The sequence below is a fragment of the Girardinichthys multiradiatus genome, chromosome 18 (assembly GCF_021462225.1).
Source record: "Girardinichthys multiradiatus isolate DD_20200921_A chromosome 18, DD_fGirMul_XY1, whole genome shotgun sequence".
NCBI lineage: Eukaryota > Metazoa > Chordata > Actinopteri > Cyprinodontiformes > Goodeidae > Girardinichthys > Girardinichthys multiradiatus.
Genome location: NC_061810.1, coordinates 41,555,761 through 41,569,305, shown reverse-complemented (window position 1 = coordinate 41,569,305; position 13,545 = coordinate 41,555,761). Strand labels below are relative to the sequence as shown.

The 13,545-nt window shown below is 39.9% G+C and overlaps 1 protein-coding gene across 1 annotated transcript; it reads right to left on the bottom strand.

The window, feature by feature from the left end:
* Positions 1–636: 636 nt before the first annotated feature.
* On the bottom strand, positions 637–12,242 carry tbcb (tubulin folding cofactor B). The gene is made up of 7 exons (XM_047390736.1): positions 12,068–12,242; positions 9,462–9,617; positions 9,213–9,356; positions 6,246–6,342; positions 4,479–4,670; positions 1,824–1,896; positions 637–1,736 (listed from the first exon to the last, which is right to left on the bottom strand). Exons 2-7 carry the CDS (start codon positions 9,579–9,581, stop codon positions 1,622–1,624), a joined length of 741 nt encoding a protein of 246 aa, XP_047246692.1. The 5' UTR covers positions 9,582–9,617; positions 12,068–12,242; the 3' UTR covers positions 637–1,621.
* Between the last annotated feature and the right edge of the window lie 1,303 nt (positions 12,243–13,545).

The window sequence follows — 13,545 nt, the reverse complement described above, 5'->3', positions numbered from 1 at the left end:
ACGCTTAAGCTTAAGTTCACAAAGTGATGGCCAAACATTCTCCAACAAGATATTTCTTTCGTTTTGTTAGACGCCTGGGAAGGTTTTCCACTGTTCCACGTTTTTGTGGAAATTGGCTCTCTCACTGAAGTCCCAATGGCTTTGTAAACCTTCCCAAACTTACAGATGTCATTGACTTGTTTCTCTTCTCTTTCATTTCTTTAGATGCAGACAGGATGTGTTGCTTTTTGAGATTTTTAGCCTACTTCATTTTGCCCGACAGGTTCTCTTTAAGTAATTTCTGGACTCTACAGGTGGGGCAGTAATACAGCCTGGGTGTGGCTAGTGAAATTGAAACCAAACGGGATTAATCACAGCACATTCAAGATTCAATAACTAGGGCGTATATTTAAAAAATAAAGCCAAGTTGATTAATTTGAACTGAATTATGTATTTACTTAGAGTACCCTTTGATTGATGGGCCAAAATATTTTAGTGCTTAAAAAGCAAAACGAGAAGAAATTTGTAATTAGGAAAATGCTTTTTTATGACAGACACATTCAGAATCAAACCATCAGCTAGAGGACTGAAATCATATTCAAGTATATGAATAACTCATTATTTTCTAGTAAAAGAAATAAACCAAACCGACTCTGATCATGTGTATTGTTTTTATTAGTATGGATTATCCTTTGGCACATATTGTCACCAGCACCTTAGAGATCAATGTTGAATATTATCACTTAACTTTATTGAAAAGACAGAAATTAATGATTTTACATTTTCTCAAATTAAGTAAGTTAAACGTTTTTATGTATAACAAAGCAAGCATATCATCAATTTGAAATGCAACATTGTCCAACGCTGAGGGATGTAATTGTTACAAAGAAGCCTGCCAATAACTGAGCTGCACAATTGTGGCTGTGAGACGTATGCTGCAGGACAGAGTGGTGACATGTGACAAACAGCCATGTGTTTTGCTTATAAGGGAAATATTGTTGGCATTGTTAGTCTTTAAAAAAAAGAGCAGTAGTGTCAGAACAATAAAGGAGCTTTTACTCCTTTTACTTCAAGAAATTCTGAGGCATTTCCTGAAAGTGACATTTTAAAACGTAAGTATCCACTGCCTGCAGCTTTTATTTAACCTCATCAAAAATCTAAAGTTGTTAACACAACCCGGGGTAATCATCTTTACTGTCAAAGTATGATTAGGAAGAATTTTCGACTCAATGGATAGTTATACAAGCAGTTGTCAGTTAAAGCAATGTACATTCCTTAAACGAAAAGACTTTATGTACAGTTACACAAAATTTAACAGATTGACATAAATTGAAAAATAAACTAAGGTTTAAGAATTAAACTGACAACAGGACAAAAAGAACTGTTTAAATACATCAATCTGAAACAAAAATCCTTCTTAAGTGCAACACATTTAACTAGTTTTTAAATGACTCATCTATGTTAAGATCTCAAATTGTCATGCTGCAATAAAAAAAAAAAACTTCCAGCTAAAGTGCCTTTTGATCATGCCATCCACAGAAGAACAAACAGGAACCTTTGTTACAATGAATCACCCCACTTCCCCTCTGTTCAGTAAATGGATCTGAAATGAAAACGAATGACCACAACAACCAGAACAGTTCTAAATCTCATCTAAACCGTAGTCCTCCTCAGGGAAGTCTCCCACAGTCACACTCAGCGGCTTCACAAACGCCCCGTATTTGTCCTGACACTCAAAGTACTGCTTCCCTTGAACACTGGGGACACAATACAAATCAGTTAGATTTAAATGAGCAAATATTGGTAAAATTTCTTTACAAAAATGGGAATAAAAATGATCTTACGTTCCATTGTGTTTTCCCAGTGGCTCGTCATAGTTCACACCCACCCAATAACCTGACTTGAACTCTGTTGTACCTGCAAAAATACATGTTTCTTTATACAGTGCACAATGAAACTAAATCACTATAAACTGTTTTAAAAAGAAAAAAAAAACAACAAGGTTACTCTCCATTGCTGTGATTTCCAATGTAGTTAACTTTATACAAAATCTTTCACTTTACTTTTCCCCCCTCATTTAGTAAACTAACCATGTTCGGACACGCATACAAAAACACAGGGTTCTCACACATTTTTTGGAAAGATGGAAGGAAGCATTAAATAAACAAAGGTTCAAAGGGGTAAGGAAAAAAAGGACTTAAAAGAAAGAAAGAAATAGGGTAGAGGAACAAAGAAAATATTGAGGAAGTACAAAAGGAAGGAAACAAGAAAGAATGAAAGGCAGAAGAAAGGAAAGACAAGGAACAGAATAAGGAATGACATAAAGGAAGGAAGGAAGAAAAGGATGGTTACAAGGAAGAAAGGGCAGAAATACAAAAGGTAGGACAGAAGGAATGTCACCAGGGAAGAATGAAGGAAGATTAGGAGGAAGAAAAAAAGGAAACGAGGAAGAAAAGGAGGGACACAACACTTTGACGGACGATTTCACAGGGAATAAGGTCTAGAAAAGCAAAAATGTCCATTTTAAACAGCACTGGAAAATGTTCAAGACTGCATGGGAACCCTGAAAATAAGTATCTGTGTTTTTAGCAGACATCATACTCTTAGGGTAGCATCACTAAACAGTTCCACTGCTATCAAGAGACACCCAATTCAGCTTTGGAAATTTCAGTGTCGCAACGCTGATACTTAACATTGCTTATTAAAATAGCAACGTAAAGCTGTAAATCTAAGTCCAAGTACTTAAAAAAAGAACTGGTTCCTGGCCTCTCTACTCTCTTTAGGCTGCAGTAATAAGTACTGTTTCTCCAAGTATTAATGTACCGTTTGCTCTTATGCCTTTAACACTAGAACCCCAGGGCCATCAATATGACGGTTTTGAAAGTTTGACATACCATAACTCTGGTTTATTAAAACTCTTATCTTCCTGGCATCCTGACTTTTTCTAAACCTGTGTCTTTTGTATTCCTATGTCTCTTTAAAAAAAAAAAAAAAAAAAGTAAATAAAATATCTAAGTATTTCTACCTCTAACTACCACAGCTGTCATTTTGACGGCCCTATTATTTACATAGATTTTTTTTTTTTCCCGCAGCTGAGTATACGAGCAAGCGCTGCCTAGCAACCGCCACTCTAGAACGCAGTCAGATTGTTGGCATCCTACAAATGGCTTCTAGAAGGATATTTTCTGCTCAAGAGGCATTGGAAATGCTTCAGAAATTGTGATTCTGGGGTCGAGAGGGATTCTGGCGCTCTTGGTCAGCATTCAGTTCCAGTGACAGCGGGTCAGATTGAGCCTCCCCCGGCTAAAAAACACGAGTCGTCCCGTTAGCAGGAGGTTGTGGCGCATTATTTCAAGGTAGGAAAAGTCTAGCCTATGTAACGATTTTATCATTTTAGACTACAGTTTACAGATTAGTAAACTAATAATATATAAACTATTTATATAGCAACAGTGCCACAATCAGCGCAGGTTCAGAGACAGGGAGATGAGCCTGGTGCCCAGTGCCCAGCTATAAAACCAGCAATAAAGCTCACTGGCAGGAGAGAAACTACAAATCAATGTACTGATAATAGACAAAGACATAAACAATAAGTTAGGTCATAGATATGTCCAGTAACAACAATCTATTCTGCGCTTTACAGCGTTTTCATCGCAAGACGAGTGCACACCTGGGAAGGAGGAGGAGATAGGAAAGGATGGCGCTGTGTGGACAGTGGTAGGGGAGGAAGAAAGTAGACGGAGGCGTCAGAGCCAGAACGCGTTGACAGAGCGCCAGATCCAAGATGCCCAGACCACGTTCCTCTGCTTGGTGGACGCCGAAATGCTCATCCACGTTCAGGGCAGCAGGGTGGCTGAGGCCCGCAGAGTTTTAGGAGATGATTCCTCCTCAGACATGAGTGTGGATCAGCTGAAGGCATTTTTAGCGCTAAATGTAGCTGCTACTCTGTATTATTTTTCAGTACTATTTATAAATAATAATAATATATAATAGGTTTTGATCAAATACTATTAGTAATTCTTGTTAGAACCAAAATTTTATAGCATTAATGCGATGACGTCATCACCACCCCCGCATCCAGAATGCTCGCTGTCATATTGACGGGCTTGGGAGTTGTAGTAGAGTTAGAATTCTGGGAGTCGTAGTGTTAATTCACCTGCAGCACAACACACAACTGTAAAACCATACGACAACTGATGCGCTATTATTAAAATGGGAATATTAGTTTAGAAATGTATGCATTCAGAACTTTTAGCTGTGGTTTTTTTCTCATCTCCTTGCTTAAGCAACAAAAGCCGTGTTTAGAGGTTTAATCTCAGGTTTCTCCAAAGCTCCGAGCTGCCGATAAGAACTGTAATATTGGAAGCTAAAGGAACAGATCGTTTCATCAGCCCACATGAGTAGCATCCATCATCAGCTGAATTATTTCAGGTTTTTCTGTTGCAGAGACGACCTTCTACAAATTTTAAATCAAAGGTTTACGTAAACAAAACACTTACCAACATACATAACCGTGCCAAGTTTTGTGGGCTGTCCAGGGACCTCCACTTTGCAGCGGCTGCCAACAGAAATAGCTTCAGCTGCAGCCTTCTGTTGTTCTTCCCGAGTGTTGAGCTCAGCCTTCTTCTTAGAAACTTCTTCCTCATTGTAGCGACCTAAATTCTGCTTCTTTAAGAACGACCTCACTGATTCTAAAAGAAAGATATTTACATTGTGTACAATGAGCACTGATGATTAAGGCCATGAACAGTAACTCGAATTTTACAATGGAAGTAAACCTTTTTAATGACTGATGTCCAAATAAAATTGTCTTGATTAATTACAGGGGTTGGACAATGAAACTGAAACACCTGTCATTTAGTGTGGGAGGTTTCATGGCTAAATTGGACCAGCCTGGTAGCCAGTCTTCATTGATTGCACATTGCACCAGTAAGAGCAGAGTGTGAAGGTTCAATTAGCAGGGTAAGAGCAGAGTTTTGCTCAAAATATTGAAATGCACACAACATTATGGGTGACATACCAGAGTTCAAAAGAGGACAAATCGTTGGTGCATGTCTTGCTGGTGCATCTGTGACCAAGACAGCAAGTCTTTGTGATGTATCAAGAGCCACGGTATCCAGGGTAATGTCAGCATACCACCAAGAAGGATGAACCACATTCAACAGGATTAACTGTGGATGCAAGAGGAAGCTGTCTGAAAGGGATGTTCGGGTGCTAACCCGGATTGTATCCAAAAAACATAAAACCACGGCTGCCCAAATCACGGCAGAATTAAATGTCCACCTCAACTCTCCTGTTTCCACCAGAACTGTCCGTCAGGAGCTCCACAGGGTCAATATACACGGCCGGGCTGCTATAGCCAAACTTTTGGTCACTCATGCCAATGCCAAACGTCGGTTTCAATGGTGCAAGGAGCACAAATCTTGGGCTGTGGACAATGTGAAACATGTATTGTTCTCTGATGAGTCCACCTTTAATGTTTTCCCCACATCCGGGAGAGTTACGGTGTGGAGAAGCCCCAAAGAAGCGTACCACCCAGACTGTTGCATGCCCAGAATGAAGCATGGGGGTGGATCAGTGATGGTTTGGGCTGCCATATCATGGCATTCCCTTGGCCCAATACTTGTGCTAGATGGGTGCGTCACTGCCAAGGACTACCGAACCATTCTTGAGGACCATGTGCATCCAATGGTTCAAACATTGTATCCTGAAGGCGGTGCCGTGTATCAGGATGACAATGCACTAATACACACAGCAAGACTGGTGAAAGATTGGTTTGATGAACATGAAAGTGAAGTTGAACATCTCCCATGGCCTGCACAGTCACCAGATCTAAATATTATTGAGCCACTTTGGGGTGTTTTGGAGGAGCGAGTCAGGAAACGTTTTCCTCCACCAGTATCACGTAGTGACCTGGCCACTATCCTGCAAGAAGAATGGCTTAAAATCCCTCTGACCACTGTGCAGGACTTGTATATGTCATTCCCAAGATGAATTGATGCTGTATTGGCCGCAAAAGGAGGCCCTACACCATACTAATAAATTATTGTGGTCTAAAACCAGGTGTTTCAGTTTCATTGTCCAACCCCTGTATGTTAAATGGCATTTTATTTCTTACCAAGAAAGTCTACAAATATCTTCAATCATATTTCAAAATAATTAGTTGTTCATGAAGTACAGCATTTCTTTAAGATATATTAAGTAATAATTTTTTATCCATTTTATTTCATCTCAAGACAATCAGAATAGAAAAGTGAGATTTGTACCTGTCCGTTTCTCATATTCATCATCTGGGAGCTCAAACTTCTCCACTTTGGAACTATCAAACAACTCGCTGGCCTGTCCTCCACTTCTATCAATAACCTGGACCGGAACCGATGAGACAGAAGCACTGGGTAAGCATGACAATACAGTCGCCGGGAACTCTTACTTTCATTTATACAAAAAAAAAAAAACAGATTTTTAGTAATGTGACTGCTAAGTTCAAGTGTTTTAAATTTGCTTCCATCTTGGCAACATAATCTTACAAATGCTAGCATGCCTCAAAAGAAATGTTAAAAATGTATAACAATTTCTGATAAGTTTTGGTTTTCAAAAACTTCTTGTTTTTCTGGATGAATGGCACGTACGCGATAATCTAACTGGGTTTCAAGCATCAGTTAAAAAAAATATAAACACTGCTGCCACCCGCAGTTTAGATAACACTAAAATAAAATCACAGCCTAGGTCACTATTTGGTTGATACGACGGAATATTAGGGTCACTTAGAGAGAAAAAAATGAGGAATAATTTTTTTAATTGCTTTACCATTTAAAGATTAAACAAAATTATTTAAAAAAAATTTAAAATAATAGGAAAAAGGTCAAAATGATTCTATAGATAGGTGGTGAAATGATTCTCTCTCCGTTTAGACTTTTTTTCAGCTTTATTCTGCAAGAGGAAATAAAAAAAATATCCACCAGGTGACCCTTATACTCCTTCGTATGTTTATCTATTAAAATTATGAAAACAAAAGAAAAAAAAGCATCTTCATTTATTAATCTTTTCCCCTCAATAACTGGTACCAACACTTTTTTCTTCAAAATGACTAATATTGTGGGTACAAAGGTGCAAACACCCTTTTGAAATGTCAAGTTTATTTGTTTCATAGCTTTTCTTCCCACTTTGATCCAACAATCATCCTCCACTATTCAACTAAACACAGACACATCTATTAAAGTGGGTAATAAATAATATCAATAGGGCTAATAACCTGGCTGCACAAGTTTGACACCCTTAAACTAATACTAAGACCAACTAATATAACTTTGGGGAACGGTCTAAAAACAAAACATTTGGGAGCAGGGGCAGCACATGGTGTAGCAGACGCTACAGCTCCTTGACAAGCTGTCCTTAGGAGCTCTGCTGCATTTCTTCCCCCCTCCCCTTTTCCTTTTCCTGTCTAATTACTTTGTGGGAAAAACCACTTTTTAGAGCATCATATTTAGAAGAGAACACCATCCATCCATCCATTGTCTTCAGCTTATCCGGGGTCGGGTTGCGGGGGCAGCAGCCTAAGCAGAGAGACCCAGACTTCCCTCTCCCCAGCCACTTGGGCCAGCTCATCCGGGGGAATACCAAGGCGTTTCCAGGCCAGCCGAGAGACATAGTCCCTTCAGCGTGTCCTGGGTCTTCCTCTGGGCCTCCTCCCGGTGGGACGTGCCCCGAACACCTCGCCAGGGAGGCGTCCAGGAGGCATCCTAACTAGATGCCCAAGCCACCTCAACTGGCTCCTCTCGACGTGGAGAAGCAACAGCTCTACTCTGTGTCCCTCCCACATGACCGAGCTTCTCACCCTATCTCTAAGGGAGAGCCCAGACACCCTGCTGAGGAAACTCATTTCGGCCGCTTGTACATGGGGTCTCGTTCTTTCGGTCACGACCCGAAGCTCATGACCATAGATGAGGGTAGGAACGTAGATCAACCGGTAAATCGAGAGCTTTGCATTTTGACTCAGCTCTCTCTTCACCACGACAGACCGGTACAGCGCCCGCATCACTGCTGACGCAGCAACAATCCGCCTATCGTTCTCCATTTTTCCCTCATTCATGAACAAGACCTCAAGATACTTGAACTCCTCCACTTGAGGCAGGACCTCACCCCCGACCAGGACAAGGCACTACCCTTTTCCGGCTCAAGACCGTGGCCTCGAACTTGGAGGCACTGATTCTCATCCTGGCCGCTTCACACTCGGCTGCAAAATGCTCCAGTGAAAGCTGTAGATCACGAGCTGATGAAGCCAATAGGACCATATCATCTGCAAAAAGCTGAGACGCAATCCTAAGGCCACCAAAACAGATCTCCTCAACACCTTTGCTGCGCCTAGAAATTCTGTCCATAAACGTTATGAACAGAATCGGGGACAAAGGGCAACTTTGGCGGAGTCCAACCCTCACCTGAAACAAGTTCGACTTACTGCCAGCAATGCGGACCAAGCTCTGACACCGGTCGTACAGGGACCTAACAGCCTGTATCAAAGGGCCTGGTGCCCCATACTCCCGGAGTACCCCCCACTGGATTCTCCGAGGGACAAGGTTGAACGCCTTCTCCAAGTTCATAAAGCACATGTAGATTGGTTGGGCGAACACCCATGCACCATCCAGGACCCTCCTGAGGGTGTAGAGCTGGTCAAGTGTTCCACGGCCAGGACGAAAACCACACTGCTCTTCCTGAATTCGAGGTTCGACTATCCGACGGACCCTCCTCTCCAGAACCTCCGAATAGACTTTATCAGGGAGGCTTAAGAGTGTGACTCCCCTATAGTTGGAAAACACTCTACGGTCCCCCTTTTTTGAATAGGGGGACCACCATGCCGGTCTGCCAATCCAGTGGAACTGCCTCCGATGTCCATGTTAGCCAACACAACCGGGCGAATCTCATCCAGCCCCAGGGCTTTACCACCGAGGAGCTTTTTAATCACCTTGGTGACCTCAGCACCAGAGATTGGAGAGCCCGCCCCAAGGTCCCCGGCTCCGCTTCCTCCATGGAAGACGTGCCGGTGGGATTGAGGGGGTCATCTCTGCCCACCGACCCACAATGTGAACAGCACGCGCTCCCCACTGTAAACAGTGTTGGTAGTGTACCCCCCCCCCCCCCCCCCCCCCCCGTTTTATTTTTTATTATTACACTACTAGCATGAAGTGCTACTATACCACTAAACTCTGCATGTCAGGTAATATTAACATTGTACATACGTGTATTCTGCATTCATCGTCCACAGGGTAGGAACCAAATAAAGCGTCATCGTTATCCATTTTCTGTAAGAACTTATTGGTGGTGCTAAAAATCTCCAAGTCCATGCAGGAGGCAGGTACACCCACATTGATCTCCAGGAGCCCCTTTGAACAAGATAATAAGTACATACAAAAGTTAGAAGGCAGGACTGGTAACTGTTCTCAAAACAAAGTGCAAGGGAGGTCAAAGCAGTTATACGTGTGCTTTACCTTTAGTTCTGCTATAGTAATTCCTCTATTGAACCTCCGGCGGTTCTCAAAGGTGGAGAAGCTGCTTGTGATACGAACATTCACTAAAGGGTTGGTGACCACCATCACTTCATTGTCCATCCTGCAATTTGTTTGGACCCACTTAAAGAGCAGTGACTAGAAAAAAAAAAAAATACCGTCAACAGGTCATCCAACAGAACTGGAAAGATTTTAAACATGCAATTATGAATTTTCATTTGACTTCTGAGGACAGGCCAGCCATTACTAGACTGGGAAATTGTTTCTAATGTACAACCAAAAAGAAAACGGATACAGATACGATACTAAATTATTTTATGTTATTTTGTAACACTTGAACCTTCTGTAAATCCTTGTGACATCAAGATCAAGTGGAGCAAGAAAAATCTGGAATATCCCTGTTAGTTGTTGCATCTTCACTATAAATACCTGCACAACTGTAAATATGCTAATGAGTCCGTAGTTAACACACAACGTCTGCAGACCTCAACAAGCTCACCTTGCAGACTTACAGGAAGCGCAACCCCAACAAGAGAGAGGTCAGTTCAAACAATGGGAAGAATTATTAAGCTACTTTAAGAAGGTAAAACTGCAGTGAGTGTTGGTCAGCTAGGTCTAAAATGTTTAGCACCTGCAAGCAAGACAGGAAGGTTCTAAAAAAAAACCATACAGGTAGCTCAAGAAAGGCATCAAACCATCAGGATGGTTGCTGGTAATTTCACCCCTTGGCCATTTACCTTTGTAGTTTTGATCATTTTATACCTGCCTTTTGGGGTAAGAAATGAAGCTGTCAGCCATAGGATCCATTATCTCCATGACTGAAAAATACTCAAGTACAAAATAAATACAAAATAAACTGCTCTGCAATGGCTCAAGCACATAGGTATAAAACTATCCATTTACAAAAGCAGGAAGGAGCAACATGCAACATTGGGGTATGAATTGGCAAAAGGGAGAACTGATTTAGAGTTATCAGGGGGACAAAAAACCAAAAGCAGTATCTCTTGAAATAGAAAATGCCCAACAAAAGAACTATGTGTGTGGGCCTGAGCTATAGGAAATCTGCAGAATTTAAGAACAGAAAATCCGTATTTAAGGTATCATCAATACTAGGGTTGCGACTAACGATTATTTTGCAAATCGATTAATCTGTTGATGACTTTTCAGAGAAATAAATTAATAATCGGTGTTAAAAGGTGCTTAATAGGAGATTTTGTTTTACAGAATTTTAACCAGGTGAAGCTAAAGCTATGCCACTTGAGGACTTCTGGTTAGAACTTATTTACAGACAAAGAAAGTTTTTAACCTTAAATGCTAGGGGTGCACTGATTGCAGTTTTTGGCCGATCCCAATTTTTCTTTTTTACCACCAACTCTGTCGGGTGTTATAAGGTCACAATACACCTTCAAAGTTCCAATCTGATTCTATTCAAAAACACTGAACAATACCTGTGAAACAATATAAACTTGTTTTAACTGCACGTGAGGCAGGACTCTTAAAGGACTCTTAAATATAGATAACTGCCCTTAGGTGTTGATTTTTCACATTTTAAAAAGAAACAAAACTTGCACAATATGTTAGACAAGTAGATAAGATCAGTTTCCATCTAAGTATCGGGGCGATCACAGACCTCCCAAAATTAAGGAAATCAATCGGTGCACCCCTATTAAATGCAAAGCGTATATTTTTTTGTACAATTTTGGATTAACTACTGCTCTGAGTAGGTAGTTCTTTGAGCAAATGGTATGTTTTAGAGTCTGTATACTCCAGTTAACGATTATTCAATTACTAAAATAGTTGACACTTATTTCATAAATCGATTAATCAGATTAATTGTTTTAATCCTAATACCTTAAAAAAAAAAAAAAAATTCTACTGCGAAAAAGGGAAGCAGTCAACGGAATATGGCCAACTATGGTATTTTGTGAAAAATCAACTATCTTTGTTGGTCAAGAAGATGATGCTGGAATATTTGTTTCATGCCATCAGTTTCTGGTGAAAACTGGAACAAAGGTACTTCAACAGATTGTCAAAACCTGACAGCCCACGCCTGCAAGATATAAAGGTAGCATAAAATCAAGAGGAGCTGCACTAAAGTAGTAATTGTGTTATTTTTTTTTTTTTGGATCCGTACTGCATTTTATTCTCTCTATCTCATTTGGAAAAAGATATTACCGTAGGTACAACAGTGTAATTAACAGTTTTACGAATATTTTTTACAAGGCTGGAATCCCTTGAATCTTAATCAAATAGTGTAACATTTTTTGCTACAAAGTAAAACAACTCACCAGACATCATTTAAAAGTAGTGATTTAATATTTTTGCCAGGGATTGTAATTTTTTAACACATCCTCGCGTTTCGGTGCAGCCAAATATCTTCTAAGCAAGCAAAATAGATTTTTTCCGTTTTTATCCCTGGTTAATATTCCTCTATGCAGTTTCTTCTTTTCGCTCTCCTTTTCAAAATGACTCTACTTAGCTGCACACTGGGTTAGCTAGATGACAGGGTTATAGTGGTAAACAGCAGTAGTCACGTTGGACCCATTCAGACACCTGGAATTAACCACAATTATACCCCATTTACTTACAGTTATGTATATTGTCCTCAACGATATAAACAAGTCTTGAGGAAAGAGGCTAACGGCGCAAGTTTAAAAAACACTCGAAACACCGTTATGAACTACGACAGTAAAACAAAAATGGTGAACGTAGCCTCGCTTTGTATCAACGCCAGAAAACTCAAACTCCAGTTCCTGCTACGCCCTGCTCTGGAAGCTTCTACCCGACTTGGCTGAAACACACCAATCATATTAGAGATGGAGCCAGCTCGACCAATAGAATTACGAATGCTCGACATAGAGTTGATGCGCCGCCTACTTAAGAAAAACAAGACAACCAATCAAAAGACAGAATTAAAAATGAAGATTTGCTACAAGAACCACTAGATGGCGCAGAAGGTCAGTTTAAATACGCCGTAGAAAAGTGATGAAACACTGACGTTGGTTGTGCTTTCCATAGATATGAGTTATAATCAGTTTCATTTTTAAATATCTATGAGGGCTAAAATACGTTTAAAAAAACATTGCTTTTCCAAGTGGGAAAGAAAACAGAAAAAACGCTTATTTTTCTGTTTTGTTGTTAAAAATGGATGAGCTTAAATTCTTATTTGGTTATAGAAACGCAAAAATGGCCCGATTTTCATATAACAGACAGCCAATTCTGAGACCATGCTATGCTGTGTTTCTGTTCAACAAATCAAAAGTGTTGTCCCACGTATTTTTCACCCATCAAACAGATGTACTGGAACACATCAAATTAATCGCATTTCTAAAGCTGGATAGGGAGAAGTATTTAAAAATTTGTCTCGTTTTTTATCGTATTGTGAGCCAGATGTTAGAAACCCGTATCCCTCTTCAGGGCACTGACATCAAGGGTTGTAGCATTTCACGGACTAGAGCAAACTGAGCTGTCAGAATATGGGAAATTTCCATTGATCTTTGTCCGTAATTTTCTGCTTATGAAAGTGAAAAGAAAATTGAAAAATTAATTTCTGCTAATCGGGTTTTCACCACAGAAAAGAAAAACAGATCTCATTTCAGTTTGATAACCTGTATTTTAAAACGAAAACCAAATAACCATTTTGTTGTATTTTTCTTTTGTTTCCTTTGTTTGTTTTTATTACAGATTTTTGATGAGACAAATTCAACTATCAAAACATGTACGAATCCCATACCCTTTGACCCCACTAGAAAAGGCTGTTCTGCAATCTCTGATACAGGTCCTTCTCAAAATATTAGCATATTGTGATAAAGTTCATTATTTTCCATAATGTCATGATGAAAATTTAACATTCATATATTTTAGATTCATTGCACACTAACTGAAATATTTCAGGTCTTTTATTGTCTTAATACGGATGATTTTGGCATACAGCTCATGAAAACCCAAAATTCCTATCTCACAAAATTAGCATATCATTAAAAGGGTCTCTAAACGAGCTATGAACCTAATCATCTGAATCAACGAGTTAACTCTAAACACCTGCAAAAGATTCCTGAGGCCTTTA

Bases quoted from the DNA above. Each gene is read 5' to 3' on its own strand.
- tbcb (XM_047390736.1), bottom strand. From the start codon at position 9,581: ATGGACAATGAAGTGATGGTGGTCACCAACCCTTTAGTGAATGTTCGT. The intron at 9,357-9,461 runs GTAAAGCACACG...TCTTGTTCAAAG, and splicing joins TTACTATAGCAGAACTAAAG to GGGCTCCTGGAGATCAATGT. The intron at 1,737-1,823 runs GTAAGATCATTT...TTGTGTCCCCAG, and splicing joins CTGGGAAAACACAATGGAAC to TGTTCAAGGGAAGCAGTACT.